At 45.0% G+C, this 27,050-nt stretch overlaps 1 protein-coding gene across 1 annotated transcript in view; it reads right to left on the bottom strand.

Annotated features, from left to right (window-relative positions):
- The window catches only part of SLC24A3 (solute carrier family 24 member 3), a 507,527-nt gene that overhangs the window by 417,866 nt on the left and 62,611 nt on the right, over positions 1–27,050 (bottom strand). Inside the window, exon 2 of the mRNA XM_004061869.5 lies at positions 20,898–21,026. Coding sequence (XP_004061917.3) covers positions 20,898–21,026 — 129 coding nt within the window. The remainder of the gene's footprint in view (positions 1–20,897; positions 21,027–27,050) is intronic.

Genomic DNA, 27,050 nt, shown 5'->3' with positions numbered 1-27,050 from the left:
TCAACAAATGCCCGGTTCCTTTACTTTGTCCCTTGAGAGAATGCAGGGCTTTAAGTGCTAGTTTAGGAATGCTGGGTTTGCATCTGAAATAATTATATTCAACAGCTAAACATGGGCGGAGTGAGGTCCAATCTTTTCACAAGCTGTTCAAACATAATAACAGGAGGCTGATTTTTAAGAGCTGAAGAGGAGATAAGCATTTGGCCCAGAAGGTAACTAGAAGGGAGATGCTGAGGGGGGTCATCAAACCATGTCACATAAGGGGGCGACTAAAAAACTGAAGAGAGAGAAGCCTGAACAAGGAAGAACTTAATAGCTGACCTCAAAAGTATGCCATGAGGAAAAGAAATACGACTTACTTTATAGAATTCAAGATAACGCAAAGGAAAATGAGTTTGGCTTGCCACAAGGAAGACAATGTTAATAATTCCAGTTGCCCATGGAATAAAAGACCTCTAAAAGGAGGTGGTAAGTGAGTTCCCCATCACTGAGGATAACCAAGGACGTGGTAGAAGAGCACTTTGTGGTGATGCTACAAAGGAAATCCAAGCATTCTATCGATTTCTGGGCTGCATGCTTTTTTAAAGTCTCTGAGTGTTGAGAGTTTATGACTAACTTACGGTCTTAAGAGGAGCTGAAACAGCTGGATAGGTGTCCTGCTCCAGCCTGTCCCACTAATTGCTCACTAATCCCTTAACAGTAGCTTCCATTTTTGCAACATCTTTGGATATTTTCAAAGTCCTTTCACATGCATTTTCACATTTCTCCCCAAGAGCCCATGAAGAAATAGCAGATCCAATCCTAAGCTGAACAGGGAGAGGTGCAGGGGAGAAAGTGAGAGGAAAGGCCTGTGATTGGGCATAGAGGGACCTGCCTTCCACGGAACTGAAGCACTGGAAAAGACATTGGCACCAATTGCCATGCACCCTGCAACTGACTACTTCCTAAGGTCAGAGGCTCAGTGTGGAGGTCACAACCTAAAAGCAAGTTAGGTGTGCTATGTTGGCCAGAGGCACAGCACGTGGGGACAACATGGAGAACTGTTCCCGGCAGCTGCCACCACCACTGTGATCTCATCTGGAGGAAGAAAGGCAGCAGCTGCCACCCCCACTTCTTGCAGCCAGACAGAGAACAGTCCCTCAATCTCCAACCTGTTGAGGGTGAAACAGCTGGAAACCTCTTGCCTGCCTCTAGGTCACAAAACTTGGCAGCAAGCTGAAGACTCCAGGAATCAGAGAGAGACACCCCTCCTTGTCTCTTCTCCCCAGACACTGATTTCCTGAGAGTCAAGAAGCCAGTCAGTCATTGCACCAAAGGAAGGAAGTGAGTGATGGACAGTGGAGATCCTTTATGAGCCCCGGAAGTTCTTTAGCCGTGTGACAATGAGCATATGTGTGTATCAGTCACTGTGGCTGCATAACAAACCAGACTGCACTGGCAACACAAAACAGCAGCATTCTTTTCTTGTCATTACATCTCCTGGTTCTGGGTGTGACTAGCCTCAGTCAGGTAGTTCTCACTCAGAAATTCTCAAGTGGTTGCAGTCAGGTGGTGACTGAGGATGGGGTCACCTAGGAAGTGTCTTCACCCACACCTCTGGTTGTTGATGCTGCCTGTCAGCTAGGACCTCAGCTGGGGTCATCCATGATGCCTGGGCTTCCTCCCAACATGGCAGCCAGGTTCAAAGGGAGAGAGCTGGGTGGAAGCTGTATTGTTTTTATGACCGAGCTTCTGAAGGCAAATGACTTCTGCTATAATCTGTCAGTTACAGGGGACTCACAGAGGCCAGCCATATTCAGGTAAAGGGGAATCAGAGTCACTTCATATAAGAGAAATATCAAAGCACTTGTGAGCATGTTTTAGAAGACCACAGGTACAACCTTTCCTTTAGAAACTGTACTCCATCGCCTTTGAGGAATCCACACATCACTTCCCAGAGCAGGAATTACCTCTCATTGTGCCTGGCTTTGGGCTAAGGAGCATCACTGAGCTGGATGTGTCCACATTTGGGAGGCTCTGGAAATAAGAAATCATGGAAGACCTGAATGCCAGGGCCACAGCGTTCCTGGCTTTAAACATATTGAGTCACTTTCAAAGATTTTGTGTGAAATACAAATTCCATTTCACACAAGGTAGAGCCCAGTGAGGGATTAACCAGTTGCCTGTGGATATAGTTCCATTTTCTTTTGACTCTGAAGCCAGGAAAGCCAGTGTATGCCCCTAAAATAACACACAGGTCAAAGCCTCCAGAACAGACTGTGCTTCTGTGCTGATACCATATCTCCTAACTTCTACTCAGGACTCAAATGGAGTCTCCTCTCTGCGTTTACATAAGTTCCAGGCCCCAGGCCCCAGGCCCCAGCAACACTTCTAGAAATAATTCTTTTACTTTTGTATTACAAAATAAAAAGATCAGTCCAGGTGAAGGGAACCCTTGTGAGTAAAGCCTCTATTTTCTTGTACAAGGAGTTTTGGCAAAATTTTCTTATTGGCTCTCTTTTTTAAAAAAATTTGACCTGTTTTGAGCTTCACTGGAGTCCCCAGAAGTCTGACACATGGACGGAGGCAGTAAAAGATGAATGAGGAAAGAAGAAATGTTTTTCCTCTCATTCTAGACCTAGGTCTGAAATGCCTCCTCAGATCACCCATTCAGCTGAGCCCACTGCTGTGGCAGGATGGCTTGCCAGCAGTCAGCACTTGTACAAACACATGTTATGAGGCAGTGAAAAATAATGGGCTGAGGTTGAGTGCCGGGACTTAGCAAGATGAAAACACACACACACACACACACACACACACACACACACACACACACACACAAAGGGGAAGAACTATTATGTAGTCTTCTGGGTCAAGATGAGCTTTCCACCCCAACTCAACAACATTGAAATCGTGTAGTTGGGGGGATGTGGGAACTTAGCAATGACTGTCAGTGCCGGCTTTTCTCCCCTCACCCACAATGGCCCAACTTCCAACTGCCAGCACCTGCACTCTTTTACCTGAAGGCTGTCTTCGGCCATGGGGACTGCTTTTCCTGTGTGAGGGGCAGGCTGGACGTGCCAAGGCATTGACACTTCTGGGAACAGCCCCTAACCCATGACTGGTGGAAATGGTGTATAAATACCCCAGCTCCCTCACCCCTTGAAGGGAGAACTCTGAGGTATGCGTTCTACATTGTATCCTGGGGACCCCAGCCAGATTAAACTGAGTTGCTTACAGTGGTAATTGCGAATGATACCAACTATTTCATTGATTTGCAAAATAAAAAGATCTGCCTGGCAAAGGGAATCTTTGTGAGTAAAGCTTCTATTTTCTTGCAGAAGGAACTTAGGCAGAATTTTCTTTTCAGTTCCTTCTATTTTTTTTTCTTTTTCTTTCTTTTTTGACCTGTTTTGAGCTTCATCTTTCCTTCCTGGTCTCACTTCCCCATCCTCTACTGTTGTTTCCTGGGATCAGCTCCTAAATAAACTATACACACCCACATCCCTGTCTTAGAATCTGCTTCTGGGGAACAAGAACTTAGCAGGGCACTTGATGGCAGAGCAACATATTAATGATCACCAAGGGTGTGCCACTGCTGTACATGTCATTTATGCACCTCAAGTTACCCACCCCAAATCAACTTGTGTGTCAGGAACCAACACATAAAAAAGAATCACAAAGAAACAAATGAGGATCCACTCCAATGAAGTGTTCTGCTGGGACAGAGTTTGTTGGAAAAAATGACGATCGTATTCCTTCCAAAGACCCTGACACATGCAACTCCCGTGTTCATGCAGGGGGCCTCGTATCCCTACATCTATTCCAGGCATCCATTTCCCAATAAAGGTACTTGAAGAAGGAATTGTTTTCTCTCTCTGATGCTGTGTTTATAATGAAGAGGCTGCTGGCCACTGAAAGCAGCTTCCACTACAGAATGACATGGCTGTTTACTCGGCAAATCAGACCATTCCCCCACCTTCTTAGCTTCTCTCCTCCCACTTACTGTCATAGCTGAATGTGCAGTGTTGCACCTGAAAGGTGTGAATGGTTATAAGACCCAAGGACTAGGGACACCTCCTCCTCCCTTCCTTCTTCCCTTCCCTTCCTAGCACAAGATTTTTGAGTCCAGTTCATGGTTCTGCTTTGGAGGGAAGTGAGAGGGATATTTAGGGATAACTGGCCCTTGTTAAGTTACTTTCTGTGGTCAATCAAAGCTCTAAGTTTCCATTTTTCACAAAAGTCTCTTTAAAAGTTTACCTAAATAAGTATCTAAGAAAAATGACTAAAATCTACAAGGCATTTCCTGAAGAGAAATACATGCAACAAATTAACATTTACCTGGAAAGTCTGTCATGGTGTATATGTCATCAATATGTATAGATGTGTATCTACATGTATGTATATGAGGATGTGTATGTGTCCAGAATGTGCCTACATACAAATACATGGATGAATCTCAAAAACAGAGTGCTATGAAGCCTTACATCCAAAAGCACATATTGTGGGATTCATGCACATAAAGTTCTAGAACAGGCACAAACTAATCTATGGTGATATCAGAAGAGTAGTTGTATGGGGTATGCTGAGCTGGGTTTCCTGAGAAGGGGCAAGAGAGAACTTCCTGGGATGACGGTATGTCCTATACCTTGACAGAGGCAGGGGGCAAAGGTTTACTATATGTCAGAACTCATGGATGCAACTCAAAACTTGTGCACATCATGCGTATAAAGGTAACCCAAAGTAGAAGGGTAACAAGTGATAAACTTTAGCTAATGATATACATGACCTAACAACACATGTGAGAGGGAATGGGTTGACTTCTGAAATTACTTTGAAGTCTACTAAAATAGCATGGATTGATGGATGGCCACAGGGTTGGGTAGAGGGATAAACATGTGATAACAGCCAGTATAGTAAAATGTAAACTATAGAACCTAGGTGCTGGGTCTATATGCATTCAGTATAAAATTCATTCTAGTTTTCTATATGTTTCCAAATGTTCATAATAAAATGCTGGAGAAGAAAATACAGCTGGCTGTCTGTATTCATGGGTTCTGCATCTGTGAATTCAACCAATTGAGGATAAAAAATATTTGGAAAATTTGAGCCATGGTCTGAGAGACTGTTATGTTTTCAGTTCTCTTGCATTTGCTGAGAAGTGTTTTACTTCCAATTACGTGATTGATTTTAAAGTAAGTGCCATGTGGCTCCAAGAAGAATGTATAATCTGTTGTTTTTAGGTGGAAAGCTCTATAGATGTCTATCAGGTCCACTTGATCCAGAGCTGAGTTCAAGTCCTGAATATCCTTGTTAATTTTCTGTCTCAATGGCCTAATATTGACAGTGGGGTATTAAAGTTTCCCATTATTATTGTGTGGCAGTCTAAGTCTCTTTGTAGATCTCTTAGAACTTGTTTTACTTGTTTTATGAATCTGGGTGCTCCTGTATTGGGTGCATGTGTATTTAGGATAGTTAGCTCTTCTTGTTGAATTGATTCCTTAGCTAAAGCAGTGTTAAGAGGGAAATATATAACACTAAATGACCATATCGAAAAGCTAGAAAGATCTTAAATCAACACCCTAACATCATAACTAAAAGAACTAGAGAACCAAGGGCAAACAAACCCCAAAGCTAGCAGGAGACAAGAAATACCCAAGATCACAGTGGAACTGAAGGAGACAGAGACATGAGAAACCCTTCAAAAAATCCATGAATCCAGGAGCTGTTTTTTTTTTTTTTTTGGAGAAAAAAAAAAAAAGACCACTAGCTAGACTAATAAAGAAAAGAGAGAAGAATCAAATAGACACAATAAAAAATGATAATGGGGATATCACCACTGATCCCACTGAAATACAAACAACTGTCAGAGAATACTATAAACACCTCTATGCAAATAAACTAGAAAATCTAGAAGAAATGGATAAATTGTTGGACACATACACTGTCCCAAGATTGGACCGGGAATAAGTTGAATCCCTGAATAGACCAATAACAAGTTCTGAAATCGAGACAGTAATAAATAGCCTACCAACCAAAAAAAGCCCAGGACCAGACAGATTTATAGCTGAATTCTACCAGAGGTACAAAGATGAGCTGGTACCATTTCTTCTGAAACTATTCCAAACAATTGAGAAGGAGGGACTTCTCTCTAACTCATTCTATGAGGTCAGCATCATCTTGATACCAAAACCTGGCAGAGATACAACAACAACAAAAAAAACTTAAGGCCAATATTCCTGATGAACATCGACGCAAAAATCCTCAATAAAATACTGGCAAACTGAATCCAGCAGCACATCGAAAAGTTTATCCACCACGATCAATTCAGCTTCATCCCTGATGCAAGGCTGGTTCAACATATGCAAGTCAATAAATGTAATTCATCACATAAACAGAAATAAAGTCAGAAACCACATGATTATCTCAATAGACACAGAAAAGACCTTCAATAAAATTCAACATCCCTTCATGTTAAAAACTCTCAATAAACTAGGTATTGATGGAACATACCTTAAAATAATAAGAGCCATTTATGACAAATCCACAGCCAATATCATACTGAATGGGCAAAAGCTGGAAGCATTCCCCTTAAAAACTGGCCCAAGGCAAGGATGCCCCGTCTCACCACCCCTATTCAACATAGTAGTGGAAGTTCTGGCCAGGGCAAAGAGAAAGAAATAAAAGGTATTCAAATAGGAGGAGAGGAAGTCAAACTGTCTCTGTTTGCAGATTACATGAACCTATATCTAGAAAACCCCATGGTCTCAGACCAAAAGCTTCTTAAGCTGACAAGCAACATCAGCAAAGTCTCAGGAAATGATTCTAATATCCAGATTCTACAAGGAACTTAAAAAATTTTACAAGAAGAAAAACAAACAACCCCATTAAAAATTGGGCAAGGGACACGAACAGACACTTCTCAAAAGAAGACATTTGTACGGCCGACAAACATATGAACAAAAGCTCAACATCACTGATCATTAGAGAAATGCAAATAAAAACCACAGTGAGATACAATCTCAAGCCAGTCAGAATGCAATTATTAAAAAGTTAAGAAACAACAGCTATTTATTGTTAAAATAGATGCTGGTAAGGCTGTGGAGAAATAGAAACACTTTTACACTGTTGGTGGGAATGTAAATTAGTTCAACCATTGTGGAAGACAGTGTGGCAATTCCTCAAAGACCTAAAAACAGAAATACCATTTGACCCAGCAATCCCATTACTAGGTATATAACCAAAGGAATATAAGTAATTCTGCAATAAAGACACATGCATGCATATATTCATTGCAGCACTATTCACAATAGCAAAGACATGGAATCAATCCAAATGCCAATCAATGACAGCTTAGATAAAGAAAATGTGGTACATATGCACCATGGAATACTATGCAGCCATAAAAAGGAATGAGATAGTGTCCTTTGCATACATATATATATGGATGGAGCTGGAAGCCATTATCCTCAGAAAACTAATGCAAGCACGGAAAACCAAACACTGCATGTTCCCACATGTAAGTGGGAGCTGAACAATGAGAACACATGGAAACGGGGAAGGGAACAACACACACTGGGGCCTGTTGGGGAGAAGGGGGAGAAAGAGCATCAGGATAAATAGCTAATGCATGTGGGGCTTAATACCTAGGTGATGGGTTGATAGGTGCAGCAAACCACCAAAGCACAAACCTGCATATCCTGCACATGTATCCCAGAACTTAATATAAAATACAATTAAATTTTTTCTTTAAAGAAAAAAAGTGTTTGTTGATTAAAAGTAATTTTGACTAGAGTAATCAATTAAAATGGTTTGATTTCCATTTATAGATTTTATGAATAAATGCTAGAGTTTTCCATTAAAAAATAATTGGAAAAAAAATTCCACAAAGTTCCAAAAAGCAAAACTTAAATTTGCCACGTCTCAAGTACTACATTGAATCCATGTAAATGAAGTGATGTATAGGCATTGTATTAGGTATTAGGTATTATAAGCAACCTAGAGATGATTTAAAGTGTATGGGAGGATGTGCATAGGTTATATGCAAATGCTATGCCATTTTATATCAGGGACTTGAGGACCCGTGCATTCTGATATTCTGAGGTGGGGGGGGGGGGTGTCCTAGAACCAATCCCCCGTGGATACCAAGGGACCACTGGACCTAAAGGCAAGATTCTTGAGACTGAATGAGGAGACAGAGGAAGCAAAATTTTAAATAAACAGCACATCAAATTGTGGCATTGATGGGACAGTAATTCTATATTTATAGTGGGAATTACTGAGGAATTATGTCCTCCTGAGAACCACTAAGCAGAGCCAGGAACTGAGTAATTTTGCTTGGGCATCCTTAAAGGAAATACCCTTTTTTTTTCTGAGACGAAGTTTTGTTATGTTGCCCAGGTTGGAGTGCAGTGGTGCCATCTCAGCTCACTGCAACCTCCATCTCCCGGGTTCAAGTGATTCTCATACTTCAGCCTCCCAAGTAGCTGGGATTACAGGTGCCTGCCACCACGCCCAGCTAATTTTTGTATTTTTAGTAGAGATGGGGTTTCACGATGTTGGCCAGGGTGGTCTTGAACTCCTGACCTCAGGTGATCCACCCACCTCAGCCTCCCAAAATGCTGGGATTTCAGACATGAGCCACCATGCCCAGCCGGGAAACATCCTTTTCCGAGCCACGAACATAAAATGATTCCACAAAGGGGCCAATGTCCTGCATGAAACCAGGGCAATTGGATAAAAATGGCTGAGAGTGGGGAGGGGCAGCTGCGTTACAACTTTCCTTCCTTTAAATTCAGTATTAAATAACTCAATTTAATGAATTGGCCTAGTATTTGTGGTTAAAATGGAGCAGGCAGTGGGGAAACTGTGCTGCTGGAATGTGGAAAGACATTGTCCAAAGGGCAGCCTCCCACCTCAATGGTCCTATGGATGCAAGGGTGCTATGGTCTTCATGCTTATGTTCCCCCCAAATTCTCATGCTAAATTCCTAGTCCCCAAGGCAGGGGGTAGGACTTTGGCAAGGTGATTAGGAGGTAAGACCTTTGGGAAGATGATTAAGAATAGGATTACTAAATCTATAAAAGAGACTCCAAAGGGCTCCCTTGCCCCTTCCTCAGTGTGAGGACAGAGTGAGAAGGCGCTAACCATGAACCAGGAAACAGGTCCTCACCAGACACTGAATCTGCCAGTGCCTTGGCCTTGGACTTCCAGCTTCCAGAACTGTAAGAAATAAATTTCCGTTGTTTAGACGACATTCAGTCTATGGCATTTTGTTTTAGCAGCCTGAGCAGACTACGACAAGAAGGTCAGTCAAGTGCAGATCAAACCCTCCTTTCCCACCTGCTTCTGCCTCTCACCCTCATCCCTGCCACCACTGCTATCCATTCTACACACCCAGCCTGCATACTCAGCCTACAGACCAAAATCCCCATCATCCGTGATTTTTCTATAAATTTACCCAGGGCAAGTCAACAAGATTTCAGCAGAAGTGGAATTCCCGTTCCCCAGAAAAAGCTTCACGGGGAGGCTTACCTTGATACTGACAGGCTGTTCGTGTGACTGGCTCCTGTGCTTTGACAACTAAGACTATTTTTACTTTCCACCTGGGTTTTTGTAGTATTAGTGCCTGTCAGATTCATTTTACCTGCCTCCCATAGTAGAAAATTCCCACGCCCTAAAAACCAGAGAAAGGAATCAGCAGCATGAATAATAACTACAGTCTCCTAAGTGTGACAAGCTGAGACTCTGTTTGCAGGACCCCTCAGGACTGTTGCAAAGTGGGTGCTTGGAAAATGGGCATCCACTCAGGGACCGAGCACTGGCTGTGTGTTAAAGACTTGACACGCTTTGTTCCACCAACTCATGAATGATCCCCACTTCTCAGGGAAGGGAACCAAGGCTTTGAGAGATTACGTGGCTGGTCCAGGGTCCCACAGCCCATGGGTCCTCCCCAGGCCTGTGATGCCCAGGCCCTACATCCATCACTCTGCTCAGAAGTACCTACAATTACAAAATGTGGCCTCTCCTTATCTATCTGAAAGGTTCCCTCATGACCCCAAGACAGGGTGGGTACTGTGAGTGCCCATTTATCAACTGAGGTCACAGAAGCTTCACTGAGTCCAGCCTGCTCTTTGGACCCAGTCCTTTGCTCCTTCCAGAGCCTGTCCCAGGGGTCTGCAGCTTCTTGCCTTTTTTCTTTTTTCCATACCAGTGTCCCTGATCCCAACAACGTGGACACTGAGTGGGCCCTGAGGTCTCCTGCAGGCCCAGGGCTGGGGAGCCAGGCTGAGCTCCTGGCACAAAGGTTTTGGCAGGGATGGATGAGCCACTGGGCTGGGCCCAAATCCATTTTGTTCTGAGTCAGCTTCTAAGAAAGGCTGCTAATCTTTAGTTCAAGGATTTTATTGTTCTATTATAGACATTTCAGCCAAAAGAAATGGGAGTCACACTCTATCAGGAACCTCAGAAGCGTCCGTAGGATAGCCTAGACATGTACCTATTTAAACTTACTCTCCAAGGTGGAATGTGAATGTAGTCCTGGGCCTCAGTGGAACCTACCCCAGGGCACACAAACTGAGGTGTGGCCGTGGCCCACTAGCCAGGGATAGACTGTGCTCGGTGCCTCTGACCAGACCAAAGCGCACTCACTGGCGTAGCTCAGACCATCCCTGACCTTCACAGCCCTCAGACAGGCCACCCCCATTGTTCATGGAGCCTGCTGAGAAACTCATCAGGCCTGGAGAGCCTTTGGGGAGAGAGACCAGGCCTACCTGGGCCTCCCTGGGCCTCATTCCACCCCGAAGCACCAGAGTCCACCCAGGCCTGGGAGTGTCAGAGAGCAGCCGGGAGATGCGCCCCAAGGCCCTGCCCTCAGCCCCAGGGGCACCTCGCCCTGTACCTCGGCCAGCCCTGGCTTCTGAGTGGGTGGGAGTGGCAAGTGCTGAGGCAACTGAGGACCCGACGGCAAGATTAGACCCACAAATAGGACAAGGCAGGAACATTCCCTGTCGACTTCAATACAAAGAGATTTTAAAATGCAGCTAGTGTGAAACACACCCTGGTGTTTCCCAGGGCAAGAAAGCTTAGAAACAAAACCCGTGGTCTCCAAGATAGAGTGAAAAAACAAATGTTCACAGGGCTTGGGAGTAGTGCTGAACACACATGGACTCTGCTGGAAGACAGGTTTGGTGTCTTACACGTGGCTGGCGGTCTCCCTTTATTCATCTGTTTGCCAGCTTGTTGAAGATTCTAGGCCTTGCAAGCACGGCTATTCTCCCCTGAGCCAGCTTGACAGAGACTACCCATGCACAGAGGTGGGTCTCAGGCCACCATTCTCACCTGCTGTTCACGCTGCTATAACAGAACACCATAGACTGGGTGGCCTATAAACAACAGAAATTTATTTCTCACAGCTCTGAAGGCTGGGAAGTCCAAGATCAAGATGCCAGCAGGCTTGGTGTCTGGTGGAGGGCCTGCATGCTGGTTCATAGATGACACTTTCTCGCTCTAGCCTCACAGGGTGGAAGGGGTGAGGGCTTTCTCTCAGGCCTCTTTTATAAGAACACTAAATCCTATTCCTGAGGGGACTGATCTCATGACCTAATCGTTCCCCTAAAAGCTCCATCTTCTAACACTATCACCTTGGGAGTTAGAATTTCAACAAATGAATACTGGGGGAACACAAACACTCAGACTATAACCCCCTGGAAGCTTGAAAACCTCTGACACCTGCTTCCCAGTCCCAGAGGCTGAGATTTTCCTGGCCTGGGGTGGACCTGGGTTTAAAATCTCCACAGGTGCCTCCAATGAGCTAAGCCAGGGGTCCTCACACTTGAGTGTGCCTCACAAGCCCCTGGAGGGCTTGTTACAACCCAGATGGCTGGGCCTGCCTTTCAGAGGTTCCAATCCAGTAGGGCGCAGGTGCAACTCAAGGATGAGCATTTGTAACAGGCACCCAGGGGCTGCTGCTGCTGGTGGTGGTGGTCCTAAGACATCTGAGAGTGCTTAAAAGGGGGCAGAACAGAGCCCACCTGGCAACCCAGATTATGTGACCTAAGGCTGACCACACACAAACAAGGCTTTGGGAGACAGGCAACCTTAGAGTCCTGGTCCTTGCTCTAGTGCCAACTAGCAGGGAACCCTGGAGATGCCCCTCATGTCTCTAAACCTGAAGCTTCATCTGCAAAACGAGATTATCTGTGTAACAATCTCAGTAAGAGATTGAAGAAAAGAGCCCCAAGTCCCCTGGGCACACTGCTGCTCCAGAAATGATTGAGGAGTGGGGAGCCAGGTGGGTGGGAGTGAACCCCAGAGGGCTGGAGACATGGCCAAGGCCACATGTGCTCCCAGGCCAGGAGGAAGCAGCACTATGTGGCTTATCACTGTCATAGGCGACAGTGCAGCCAAGAGGTGTGTTGGGACCAGGAGGTGACTTCTCTTGCAGGCTCTCCACTCCCCAAGGTGGGTGTTCCCAGCACCCCGCTGTAATACCCATGGTCTCTACATACAGTTGAGTGCATTGCTCACTGCTCCGGGGGTGCCTGTGAGATAAGCTCTGGGGAAACTGTCCTCGTGCAGAGCAAGCCATGAGTACAGGTGGACAACCCTAAGTGGCTGCTTTACTGTGGAACCCCAGAGGAAAGCAATTCCAAGGTAGAATGAGTACTAGACATGTGGTCTAGAGACCCAGATGCTCTGGAGCAAGGGGTGTTCCAGGCCCATGGTTTCAAGCTCTTTTAGGGGGTAAACTTTTACTCTTCAAATAAAATTTTAAACACATCCCTAACATACGAAAGGAAAAATGTTGGAGTTTTTTGATTGTGTGCCAGTGGGTGGGGGCAGGAGGAGGGGAGAGTACCTGAATCACAGACCCCCAGCCCAGGGGTGACATTAAAAATATGCAATATGGCACAGGCACTACCTGGGGGAAAGATCAGGGAGAGTAGAGAGGACCTTGGAAATGTCATTCCTGCCTCAACCTCCCCTGCAGAGCACATGAGGCAACTGTCACAGAGCCTGGAACCAGGGGCAGCAGCAAACATTTCTGTAAAGGCCCAAGAATAAATATTTTAGGCTTTTCAAGCCCTGTGGTCTGTGTTGCAACTACTCAATTCAGCCTTCACAGAGCAAAAGTTGCCATAGAAACACATAAATGGATGTGTGTGGCTGTGTTCCAATAAAACTTTATTCACAAAGACAGTCGACAGGCCCCCTGTGGCCAACGGCTCTTGTTTGTTGAGCCCTGGCTTAGAGGAAAAGGGTTTAGAAGCCACTAGAAACCATAATCCCTATGTTTGTTTTTGCATTTTTGACTCTGAATTCTCAGTTCTTTAACTCAACTTGCTTTGCTCTCAGACTAACTAATCTATCAACTGGCCATCATCATACCGTTTTTCCTGACCTTGAGGTATTTGTTCCAAGAGCCAAACATGTTCCAATGAGCTAATGAATGTGAAAATGCTTTGAAATGTCTAAAGGACTTTACAAATAGATCCACAAAATCTCTGCATCTAACAGCAGAGTTTTATCATCCTTTACCTGTGTTTCAGAAAGATTCCAGACACCACTCACCAAATTAGGCTGCCTGGGCTGCTTTTAAAGAACAGTGTTTAAAAAAATGCCTCAATAAAAATGCCCTAAAGGGATGTCAAAGCTAGAAAAAACAAATAGTGTCTGGCCCTTTCTGCTAGAGCCTGAGACTTTTAAACTCTTCATTAGTATAAAGTAGAAAATCCTCTACTCCCTATTTCATCCTGTTTGTTTACATAGTGGACTCTTAGGCCAGAAACTTATTAGTCAGAAGCCTCGTAGTTAATACCACTGTATGTCTCCTACACGCAGCCCAACCTGTAAGAATGTGGTATTGTTGCTGAATGACACTAAATAATCTATTCATCATTAAAACAATCTTATTCCCACAAAGTTCTAATGTGCCTGCAGAGTGGTAAATTCCCTATAAATGATCTCCATCAGTCTACCTTCCACTGTATTTCTGGTAGCAAAGATAATATGGCTACAATTTATTAAGCACATACTATGATTTGCAGCTGCTCTGCAAAGCTTACTTCACTGAATGATTACCACAAGCCTGGGAAGAAGGCATCTTAATTTGCATTTTACGGAGGGTGGAAATGAGGTCTAAATAATTTAGGAAGCCACTTGGCATCACATAGGTTGAAAGTGATGGAGTTGGGATTTAGGATTTACTCCAGAACCCAAGTTCTTTCCACACAATTGCCAAATGACTTCATCTATACAAAAGAATTCATTATTTTCCCCAGGGTTCTTTTATTACCAAAGAAAAGATGCAATTTGCAAATGGCACCACTGGGACAATTTCTACCTCATTGATGACCCCCACAAGGTGAAAAGAGAATCAAATTGTTTCACTTGATGAGGGAATTGTTATGAAGATTAAAGCAAGAGCTATAGCCAGCCTTGGCAGACATAAATTTGGGTTATGATTTTTCTATAATGGTGGTATTTGGCTTTTGAAAATGAGATAAGCATAAAGAAAAAGTGGGAAATTTGCTTTTTCAGAAGAAACAAGTTTGGGGGAAATTAATGTAGCAGAGACTAGCTAGCAGTTCACCAAACCTGTTTCTTCTTCTTTCTACATTCCACTGATGTACATGGGCCAGCCTCCCTTGAGGTTAGAAGTTGTCATGTGACTGAGCTCTGCCAAGGGAATGTGAGCATCAGTGAGCATCTAGCCCATAAAACCCTGCTACCCCAAATCCTCCATGCTCTTTCCCCTTAATGCAAAGAAGCACAGCAACCTTGGAAGCCAAGTTGAGGAGGGAAAGGCCTAAAGATAGAAGGTTCTGGAGTCCATGGACCCCTTCTTGCAACAGGTGCAACTATAGACTAGAACATTCCATGAGAAAGACATAAACTTCTCTTGTGTTAACACAGAAATCTGGAGGACTTCTCTGTTACAGCAGCTACTATTACCCTATCTAAATAATTCAGCAAACAATTTGATACAAATTAAAAAGCAGATCACATTAGTTCCAAATCTGTTCCACTTAAGAATCTCAACAGCTATGATTTGAATCATTATGAGAATTACAACTTCAGAAAGAAGTTCAAGTTACCTAAGCTAGTGAAATAATGTACAGATGAATCTTAAGTCTTTAAATTTAGTTCTTTCTTGGGTTCAAACCCAGCAATAACCACATTAACCTAATTGCAATTTGTCACTTCTAGTATTTCAGAAACATTTGGTCAAATAAAATATAATATTAAAATTAATTTCACCTGTTTCTTTGTACTTTTGTAATGTAGCTAATAGAAAATTTAAAATTACGCTTGTAGCTCACATCATGTTCCTACTGGACAGTGCTACTCTAGATTGTGCAGACCTCAGATTTTCTATTCAATTATTAATGGGTATTGAGCACTGCACGGGTGTTGGGTGGCCCTATGTTACTTCTGACAAGCCCTGTGACCTTGGGCAGTTGTTTATCCCCTCTGGTTCTTGTTTTTTTCATGTAAAAGATGACAGTGTTGGCCCTATCATGCTTTGTAGACTGGTCATGTCCAGCCCTCTGATTTTAAACCAGCCCACTCTGATGTCACAGTTTAAACCCCAAACAGCGGGATCCTGACACTGTTCATGGCCAGTACCCTGAACGCATGTTTTCTGCTTGCTGGTCTGTACCTGGACGCCAGTTCTTGTTTATGGACCACAGGCACCCCTTGAACCTCCCCTTCTGTTGCTTCTCTCATATAGACTTCCCGGTTTCCCTCGTCAACTGCAGCTCACATTTAACTGTTAACTGTGGGCTTCGGGCCACTCAACAGCTGACCTGTAGGCACTCCTGGCCATCCCCATAGGGCAGTGCCCTGCCAGCCTGACTTTGGTCTTGAAACACAGGCCAAGCGTCCTCCTCACTTTTCGAGGCCTTAGGCCCAGCTAAGCCAGACAGAGTGGGATGATCCTTTATCAAGGGAAATCCAGTGATCTCGCAGTGAAGCCCACACCAAAGGCCATCATTTTAAATATTTTCCTTCTTCCAAAGTTTATTTGAAAAAAGCACTCTGAGGAAAAGCTCATTTCCTTAAAATATCAAGGAACCAAAAACCAAAAGATGATATATTTTTCTGGAGACAGACTGCAAAGTGTATAAATAAAATTCTGCAAAGTGCACAAATAAATATTACAAAGAATTCATTTCTGCTACAGTTGTCTACTATCTTCAATATTACATTTAGCTAACTTAATTTTCCATGGATCAAATTTATTCAAAGTTAAATTTCTCTTAATAGGTCATCTGAGTAAACAATTTCAAGTGTTACTTGCCAAAAGAAAAAAAAAATGTTTCCAGGCTTCAGATGAAATCGGCAGTGTCAGGCTAAGAAAACAACCTTAAAAATTCACAGAGAGCTGGAACAACTGCAAAGAAAAGTTGGAGCCCGGAGGTCAGTCAGTCTTGTTCATGCAGTTCTGAAGGTTAAAAAAAAAAAAAAAATTCACAAATTTCCACCAAAACTAGGTCTTCAAGGGGCAAAGGAAAAATGCCTTTTTTTTTTTTTTTTTGAGACAGGGTCTCATTCTGTCACCCAGGCTGGAGCGCAGTGGAGTGATCTCAGCTCACTGCAACCTCCATCTCCCAGGCTCAGTCGATCCTTCCACCTCAGCCCCCCAAGTAGCTGGGACCACAGACTCATGCCACCACGACTGGCTAACTTTTGTACATTTTATAGAGACGGGGTTTCACCATGTTGCCCAGGCTGGTCTCGAACTCCTGGCCTCAAGTAATCCACCCGCCTTGGGCTCCCAAAGTGCTGGGATTATAGGCGTGAGTCACCGTGCCCAGTGCCATGTTTTTGAAAGCAGAAAATGTATAAAGTAATATATCCTTAAAGTAGCAGCTATCATAAGAAGACAGCACCCTGGGCTTTCTCTGGCACCAAAACTGGGCACTCTGTGCTCCTGGTTTTCAGACAGAGAGAAAGGGAGAAGGCACGGGAGAGGGAAGGGGAGGAGGGGAGAGGGAGTAGAGGAAGGCTTGAGGTATGGCATGGAATTCTGCAAACACAGCAGTTATTAAGGGAAATGGGAGAGTGTCTAGGGGAAGAAGTTTTCTTGAATTTCTATTCTTGAAATTTCTTGGAATAAGTGGATTTGTGCAAGGGAAGGGATAAATGTAGTTGAAGATCTATTTTGTAGGTGAGGGAATGGTCATCTGAGAGGCAAACCAGAATCATGCCCCAACAGGGAATATAACCAGAAATAGAGGTAACTCTGTCTCCAGTCTCTGAATCTACAGGCTTCCTCTAATAGCATCTAAAGCCAGGGCTTCTGACAGCACAGTCTGAGAAGCCCCATGACATCACAAGTGGCAGCTGGGTGTACTTTATGACAAATGCCAAATTAACTCCTGCCTGTGACCTTGCCACCATAACTCAGACAGCCAGGACACACACTGCACCCCAAACACTCAAGTCCCTGTGTAAATCTTCACTCCTCCAAGCACAGAGGGAAGCCTGCTCCGTAGGCTCTGTTAAGTGTACTGCTGCTGCTGACATCATCACAAATAGGAAGGGAGAGAGTCCAGGAACCACAGGGCTCACTTCCTAGCCTCTCTATTTAAGATTTTCGAGGGCAGACAGCACTATATTTAACCAGCACAAGTAATATTCATTGTGCCCAGGGCCTCTTAAGGAAAACTGAACAATGTTTTAGAATGAACCTGCCCTCACCTCACTCCTGCTCAACCATTTCACCCAACAACAAGTTAGAGGCAGGGAAGATGAATATTATTAAAATGATGCTTCTAAATCAGGACCTTATGGGTGCTTTGGCTCTCAACTTTTTTCATAAAATATCTGTCCAGTCCAGACCGAGGAGCCAGCTTCGACAGCATTCTGGTAAGGGCATGGAGGTAACCAGGGCTCACATGTGTCTGTGGCAATGTTCTGATCCTGTTGTTAGAAATAGTCAATGCAGCAGAGATGATGGCATTCATTGCCATGCCTGAGGTCTTCAGGGCTTGCCTACATGGGAAGATGGTACTGAAGCCTCCTGTCTAGATGACGGTCTGTTTAGACCTGAGCTACCTGTGGTGTGGCCTGCTGACAGACTCGCTCTGCAGGGAGTAGCTGGAGAATGTTGCTCTAGGAATCTTGCACTGTGCCCCACCCGTAATGATGCCCCAGGACAGAGGGTGGGAAATTCACGAATACACTCCTACTACAGTGCCATCAAACCCAGGGCACTAAGCTGTCCACACTTTATTAGTAATTCTCACAGCAATCATGAAAGATCAGAATGATGATGTCAACTTCTAGAGAAGCACCCAGAGACTCAGAGAACCTGGCTATTTGGCCAAAGTCCACAGCTTCAGGTCAGTGTGACTCTAAGACCCGGGGTAGAGATAAGGCCCTCAGATTTACATATTTGCTCTACACCCTTGAGATGTTTGCAATTGGGCTGGAAAGACAGGAGATACATCCAAAGACAACTGCAAGTTCTGACCACCCTGTCCAATAGCTCTTTCTGTGATGATGGAAATGTTTTGGGACCTGTGCTGTCATCTGTGATCCAACTATCGAGTATTTGACATGTAGTTGGTGCAACTGAGAATCTGAATATTTAATTTTAGCTGGTTTGAATTCATTTGAATTGAAATTGCCATTGAATGTCCATATTTAATAGCACATGTGGAGACATTTCATATCAGCAGCAGTCAGAAAAGAATGCTGCAGTCTGGGGTGGTCCAAGCAAGCTTCATGAAGCACATGGGCTCTGACCCAGCCCTTGATGTGTTAGGATTTGAACAGAACTTCTCCTGTTTCAGGCATGATCATCTTCCTTGTGGAATTTGGTTCTGAATCAAGGGCCTCAGAAACCAAGCCCAGTCCTTTTGGTCTGCAGGTAAGGAAATCAAGATTGTCCCTCCTGGATCCATATTCCCTTTGGACCTGCTTTTCGCAGCATGACTCAGCTTGCTTTTGCTTCCTCCCATATTCCTCCTGAAGCCTTTCCTCTCCTCCCTTTCCCTGTGTGGCCCCTGCCAACACGGGCAGATCCCGGGTTCCCGTTCTTTTTATCTACCTAGACATTTTCTTTTCTATCTGTGAGGCTGAGTTATTTCCACTCTTGGAATGACTTTGAATGTGCTTTATGCTTCCACATCTGTCACTCTGAGAAAGGTATTTCCCAATACAGTGAGCAATGCTACTCACAGAGAGACCAACCACCTGCCCCCAAAACACACCCCAGCAACAGGGAACAGAATCCCCCCACCCTTGCTGGTTCTGCATATGGCTGAACCTAATGCTCAGAGCTGGTCACCATGTCCTGTCTGATTCCATTCTTTCCCATACCAGAAGTGATACCTGGGCTTTCTAATACTATTAGCTGATTAATCCTAATTAGCTTATTAGTTGGAGAAAGATGTTGAAAACTATTTGACTACAGGACCAGATCTGTTCCCTGCCATGCCTTTTCAGGCTAGTCCTTGGAAATCTCTGTTTCTTAAAGTACACGTGGTTCAGTCCCTCATTGGGGCACTTGGACCTTTCATACCCATTTTCATTTCTAACTCACGTAGCTGCCCATGTGCTGCTTCACTTTCAAGTGAAAAATGCTCCTTGTGAGCATGGAACAACAGCCACAGTAACCCTTGGATTCTCCAGGTTGAGGAACATAGACTACGTAGGGTGTTTTTTTTGTTTGTATTTGTTTTTGTTTTTGTTTTTTTGGTGGTGGTGGTGGAGGCAGGGCAGATAACTATTTTTAATTCTTTCCAGCTTTGCTTGAAAGCTGATTGTTAAGAGTCTAAGTATGGTGGGAAGGGCACTCCCACCCATCTTCCCAATAGATCGCAGACCTGCAATTCTCTGACACGTCTTCTGTTCTCAACAGCCTGTAGTTCTTTGGGCTGCAATGGAGATTGTTTATATCCTTCCATGCTGACACTAAAGATGAGACAGACCTTTGGATGTAGGATCAGCATGTCATTGAGCTCCTGGGCCCTTGACAGTGGCACACATGAGGCCAAGTCCCCACCAGGCAAGGACAGAAAGCCCCAGAGAGCTTCGAGGTCCAAGTCAAAGCAGCAAAATATGGCTACAGACCTACTCCATCCCACCACCTGTTTTGGTACAACCTGTGAGACAAGAATGCTTTTTAAATTGATAAAGCATTATAAAAAATTATTTTAAGAATACACTACAGATGCGATACGTGGCCTGCAAAGCCTACAGTATTTACTGTCTGGCCCTTTCCAGAACAAGTTTACCGACTCCAGGTCTAAACCTTCAGGGACTCCATTCATCCAGAGGGATGCCTGTCATGTCCCTGAGGCTTGGTGGGCTGGGTCCTCACAGCTCCTCATTCCCTTTGATCTGCTTTGTTTTCTTTTTCTGTTTAGTAACATTAGAGATAAAATGTTCCATATATATTTCTGGGGAATGGCATAATAGATATCAAATCTAACAACCAATAAATTAATATTCGCCTCTTCCAAGAAGATCAACATCGTGAGTGACGATCTGGCCCAATCCCTGTGTCTCTACTGTGATAGAAACAAAGTTCCTGATTAAAAACCAGCCAAAGAGGACCAAAGCGATCAAAGCAAAGTTAACCACAAAATATCCTCACCCACCCTGCTCCTGCCTTGGTTTCTCACTTGGCAGCACCAGCCTCCACATCTGATCTCAGTACCGCATCAGGAGTGTCACTGTCTCTGACTTACCCCCAGCTCCAGTAGAAAATGAACACAGAGGTCAAAACACAACTTAATAGTCCCTTAGGATGTCACCTGAAAGTTTCTTAGACTCCCGTCCTAAACATCTTTAGAGGCTTTCTGGATTAAAATTCTAAGAAAACACACAGCAGCTGGCTCTTCCTCAGCCATAACCAGAGAAAATGACAGCTGCTGCCCATGAGTAGCCAGCACTGTTACCTGGTTCGGTGCAGTTCTTGCTGTTCCGGAGTCCGGCATCTTCGGAAGTCAGAGTGTTGTTCACCTGCATCAGCTTCCTCCCCATCATCCACTTTCTGTCTTCCCCTATGAGGTCCATGAGGTCAAGCTCTGGGGAGACAAAGACAATAACCACACATCATTCACAGCTGGGTTTCAGCCTCTGCCGACGCTGCATGCCCACTGCCCTGATCAGCCATCACTTGCTCAGCCCCGCCGGCACCCCCATCCACTCTGCCTCTAGCTGCCTGAAGGCTTCCTTGCCACACCAGTGGGATGACTTTGAGGTGTATGTTCTAAGCTGGATTCTAGATTCTTCCCAGTGGGATCAAGCTCCAGTTGTCTACTGTGTAACTCTCTTGATAAAGCACACTTGATCAACTGCCTCCCCTTCCCTGTCTCAATTCCCTGCTCCCAGTGACGTGCTGAGAAACGTTTAACAACCAACTCTTGAAGGGGGAGAAAAGCCCTGTTTTGCAGCCACTGGCCAACTTCTGTGGTGTCAATATTCCCATTGTAGCCAATGCCAAGCTGCCCACATGACATCATTGAAAATGGTATTCAGAAGAGATGGACACAATCAGCTCCACTGAGTCAATAAGAGCTGGCTCCAGCCCACCGAGGTCTAGCCCCTGCCAGTATCTCCTGAAACCAGCCCCCAAATGAACCACCCACCATTGAACATACATCAGGATCTGCTTCTGGGGGTTATCAAGCAAAGACATAATTTGCCATCCCCAAAGCATAGGCTCATGAGTGCCACACAGCATGTTTTCAATGAACAAGAGATGAAGGCATGAACTAGGAAACAGTAGGTTGGGAGAGCAGGTAACAGGGCTCAGGGCTGCAATGACTATGGGGTTGGAGGTGCCAGAAGAAAGAACACAGGCTAAAGAGCACACTGAAGGGGCCAGTGCAGTGCATTCTGTTTGGAGCATGCTGAGTTTGAAGAGCCTGCAGAGCACGGAAAGGGAGGAACTTTGGAAGTCATTGGAAGGGATACTCCTGCTTCTTTTTAAATCTTTGGGGTCTTCCTGAGCAGTAAGATTACAGTACCACAAAGCATTTCTCCTTGACCCAGAGAACAGTGGAATGGCCACGCTGCTGGCCACAGCATGACTCTCTCTTTAGGTACCGTGTAGATGGGCAGATGCCGTGGTGCTTGACCCATATTACTTGGTTCTGACCTCTTCAATGCCAGCTGGCACAGTGCAGCTTCTAGCACCTGCCTGTCATTGCCCAAGGCCTTTTTCTGGGCATCACCGTGGACATCCATGTGGCAGATTAGAAATGCTGCAAATGCGAGTGGAGGAACCTCGGGCAGAAAAGCAGAGCCACAGCAAGCCTCAGGGAAGTCATCAGCAATAGGGAAGGGTGGGAGGCACATGTATGAATGGGGTCTCCCGGTGGAGAAGAGGGGGCACCAGGGAGAAGGAATGGAAGAACACAATATCCTTCAGAGAGGAGACAGAGCAAAAGGATACAGGAAGGGATCATAAAAGGAAGGAAAAGAGCAAGGAAAGCTGGTGTCGTGGAAGGTAAGCAGAAAGAGAATTTCAGGAAGGAAGGAGTAGCCAACAGCCTTGACCACCATGGACAGATCAGGTAAGATGAAGGCAGAAACATGACAGGTGGGGCCTGGCATCATGGGGCCATGGGGAGACACAGACAGTAAGCCAAGCTGCCAAAGTGGCTCTTTCCAGGGCCTTGGCACTGAAGAAGGGACCTGAGGCAATGCTGCCTCTTGAATGTCCAAAGTTGCCGCGGGCGGAAAACGGATCGAAACACAAGACGTGGGCCTAACCAATGGGCCCAGTGGCCTTCACACAAGGCCACATGGTGCACCCAGCCACACCAACACGGTGTCTGAAGTGGTCACTGAAGAGCTGGAGGGCATTCTGCCCTCTCCTCTACTTCCACAGTGATTCAGTTTCCCAAATGATTTCTCCTTCGTTACTGAATTCAAACCTCACAACACCGCTCAAAAAGAAAGAGAGTGTGGACATTGCCTCTCCAGCACCTGATCACTGCTGGCTCAGGGTAGGTACTCAGTAGGTATGTGTTGAAATAATTAGTCCCACTTTTTAAGTGGAGAAAGTGAGACTCATGGAAGTGTCTGGAAATCACAATGCCTGTGGGCACCTCACCTAAGCTAACACGATGCACATAATAGCAGTAGCTCATGAACTGAGGTCTTCCTCAAACACAGACCCTGCTTCCACATGTAAATTTAGCAAGATATCAAATTACAGTTTATGCATATCGTCCAGGAGAGCCTCCCAGGTTTTTTTCCCCAAAAAATGGAGGAAGGATGTGGAGTCTAATGAAAAGAAACAATAATTTCAGACTCTTGAAATACAAAATTCTACATGGTGACCACATGTATCAGCTTAGCCCAGATTATGAGGACAATATCAAAGATAATTCGAGGTTAAAGCAAGGCATTTGTGTAGTTTGGATAACCTGAATGGTGGATTCTAATGGTTAAGAATAGTGATGAACAGAGACAAAACCTCATGAAGAAACGTTAAGGTTAGTAGCCTTAAACTCCCATATTATCACAAATAATCTGAAAGTGTGGAGAAGGGCATCCCCTCTGTTTCAGGCTGGGTTTCCCCAGAAGCAGCCCCTGAGAGAAGGATTTCAGAGAAGGTGGTTTATATGGGAGGTGATCCCAAGAAGAATTGGTAGAAGAGCAGAGTAGGACAGGAAATGCTAATAGTAGGTGCATTTTAAGTCAGCTGCCATCATGAATAACTAGAAACTGATCTCTCTGGATAGCTTTGGGGGCCAGCGTAGACATGCATCTCGGACACCCAAGATGTGAGGAAGCTTAGGTATTCATCCACCTACTCCTAGTCTAACATTGGTTGAAGCTGATGAAAGAGGACATAATCCCCCAGCATTTCTAATCTGCCACATGGATGTCCAAGGTGATGCCCAGAAAAAGGCCTTGGGCAATGACAGGCAGGTGCTAGAAGCTGCACTGTGCCAGCTGGCATTGAAGAGGTCAGAACCAAGTAATACGGGTCAAGCACCACGGCATCTGCCCATCTACACGGTACCTAAAGAGAGAGTCATGCTGTGGCCAGCAGTGTGGCCATTCCACTGTTCTCTGGGTCAAGGAGAAATGCTTTGTGATACTGTAATCTTAATGCTCAGGAAGACCCCAAAGATTTAAAAAGAAGCAGGAGTATCCCTTCCAATGACTTCCAAAGTTCCTTCATATGCCAAGTTTCCATGGTTCCGTAATTCTGAGAGAAAAGCTGATACCAATTAAGAGATGTAAAAATAAAGCCAGCTATTGTAGCAGAAAATTAGAGGATTTTTAAACATAATGATTCAATATCTTCAGGAATTAGACTCTTAAGGCAGCACCTCTGGATTCCAAAAACCTGCAAACTTTTATCTCAACAAAAATGTATTTGACCACTGATGGCTGATGTAATAACACAGAGACCAGAGTCTGAGAAAAGAAGAATGATGAAGCAATGCATTGCATCCATTTCCTTCCCACAGAGAACCAAGTTTGACAATATTATAGCACAGTTCATTTGTCCTCACAAAACTCCTGCTGAGCTAGGAAGAGGCAGTTGGTTCTGGGGTCAATTTACTTTTAGAGTACATAAGTCAGAGGATAAGCAATTTGCCTAAGATCAGAGCCAATCCGTGGCTACATCAACTATCGTTTCGTAGTTAGCATGGCTTCCATTCACCGAATGTCTGTGATGTGCAGAAACCTTTCCATTCTTCACCATGTTTCATCTTCATGGATGAAAGCCCTACATGGAAATACTAGTTCCATTTTGTAAATAAGGAAATTGATGGGCAGAGAGGCTAAATATCTTGCCCAGGGTCACACAGTGAGCAAGTAGCAGAATGAGGATTTGAACCCAGGTATAGTGACCTCAAAGGACAAATTCTTGGTAGATCCTGGAATAGGATGAAATCCATCCTGGTTTCATTATACAGCTATAGTAAAGTAGCTCAGTAATGCAGCCTGCACCTTATAATAGGTTAGCAGTGAAGAGGTAAATAAGTCTCACTGGTCTTATTTCAAAGATGGTTGTTTCCTCAGAAATTACAGTCATGCACTGCAAAATGACATTTCTGTCAGTGTCGGAGGGCATATATAAGAGTGGTCAATTTTTTTTTTTTTTTTTATTTAGAGACATGGTCTGGCTCTGTTGCCCAGGCTGGAGTGCAATGGTGCACTGCAGCCTCAAACTCCGAGGCTCACATGATCCTCCTGCCTCAGCCTCCCCAGTATCTAGGACTGCAGGTGCATGCCACCACATCCAGCTAATTTTATTATTTTTTTTAGAGACAGAGTCTCACTATGTTGCCCAGGCTGGTCTCAAACTCCTGGCCTCAAGTGATCCTCCCACCTCGACCTCCTAAAGTGCTGGGATTATACGCACGAGCCACCATACAGTCAGCCCCATAAGGTTTTAACACCATATTTTTACTGTCCCTTTGCTGTATTTAGATATGTTTAGATACATACATATTTACCACTGTGTTACAACTGCCTACAGTGTTCAGTACAGTCAGTCACTTGCCGTACAGGTTTTTAGCCTAGGAGCAATAGGCTATACCATCCAGGTTTATGTAAATACATTCTGTGATGTTGGTACAAGAACAAAATCGCCTAACAGTGCATTTCTCAGAACATATCCCCACTGTTAAGGGACATGTGACTGAATTGGGAACAGCAGTGAGGACGAGCATCCCCCATGAAAGGTTCACAAACGAAGAAATGACACTTCTAAAGTCCCACTGCGTGCAACTCACTCTGCTTAGTGTGATTTCCTAGAGACTGGGCTGGTCCCACAAATTATGACATGGAGGGCTATCTTCTTGCACTTAGGGAGGAGGGGCAGAGGGTGAGCAGCTGGGAAGGCTTGGAGGGTGGGAAGGTGAAAGGGATACGGAGAGGCGCCCACACTGGCTATCCTCCCTGCTCTCCCCTCGCTCACCTCTCCAGCTTCCTTGGACTTCTCTGCTACAGCAAAGAGGCCGCTCCACAAAGCTATACTTGAGCAATGTCAACAAAAACACTTGGCCCCTGTCCATGGCATTCTTGGCTCCTCATCTGCCAGGCCCTGGAAGTTGCATGTTGGCCTAATTAGTCAGGGGAGGGGTAGGGGATGAAGAGGGGAGGCAGCAGGCTCACATGTCACATGTCACGGGTGGAGGCAGTCTGCAGGACTGCAGGCTCTAAGAAGAGGGGACAGGAGTGGGCCGTGGGGATAGCACGGGATGCTGGCTAGAAGGGGAGGAAACCAAGCTCTCAACTCGAGAAGCAAGCCGCATGCACTAAGGAAGGACACAAAGTGAGGCTGGACGCCAAGTTTCCATTACAGAGCTGTGTGCTCACCCTTTTGTGCTCTCCTCCCTCCTCCTCCCCTACCGCCCTCCTCCCCACAACTGGGGCTTAGAGAGCCCAAGGATTTCTGACACCAAGAATGGATCTCCCTGCATGCCCCCTGACAAATAGCCTTGACTAGCAGCCTTCACCCTAACACTGTCTCCTATGTGAACCTTGTCCCACAGGGCTTGCAAACCCTTCCCAAACACTAGCCCCAGGCCTGGTGGAGAGGTGGAGCTGCCTGCTCTCTGATAAGAGGATTAACTCCTTCAGACACAGTGGTGGCAGCAGATGAGGAAGTTTGCTGCATCATCAGCAAAATTATCTTTTATGCCCCTTATTATGTGCCAAGCACCCTTCCTGTACCATCTCACTCCATCCTCTTGCAGGGAATGCTGATGCGGGTAAGCAGCCAAGCCAGGACCCTAGGCCAGAGCTGACTGCAAAGCTCAGGTATGTGTTTCTCACCTGTCCCAGAGCTCCAGGAGCCCAGGGAAGTGGCCTTAGGGGCATAGCAGCTCCTTTTGAGAGGACGTATTAACTCTCCCCTCCCTGTGAACTGGAATACTGCTTTTCTTTTTGAAAACTGGGATGCAGAGAACCATCTGGCTGAAGCACTCAGAGGGCCATGGCAACAGCCTCCCATTTGCAGATGAAGAAACTGAGTCTTGTAAAGCCGAATGCAACACTGGAGAAAGAATGTCTGGAAAACTCAGTTAACGGCACAAGAAACACAGCCAAGGGCGGCAGCACTAACTCAGGCT

The sequence above is a fragment of the Gorilla gorilla genome, chromosome 21, assembly GCF_029281585.2.
Source record: "Gorilla gorilla gorilla isolate KB3781 chromosome 21, NHGRI_mGorGor1-v2.1_pri, whole genome shotgun sequence".
Lineage (NCBI taxonomy): Eukaryota > Metazoa > Chordata > Mammalia > Primates > Hominidae > Gorilla > Gorilla gorilla.
The sequence above is the reverse complement of the archived record's forward strand: the minus strand, read 5'-3'. Positions and strand labels throughout refer to the sequence as shown.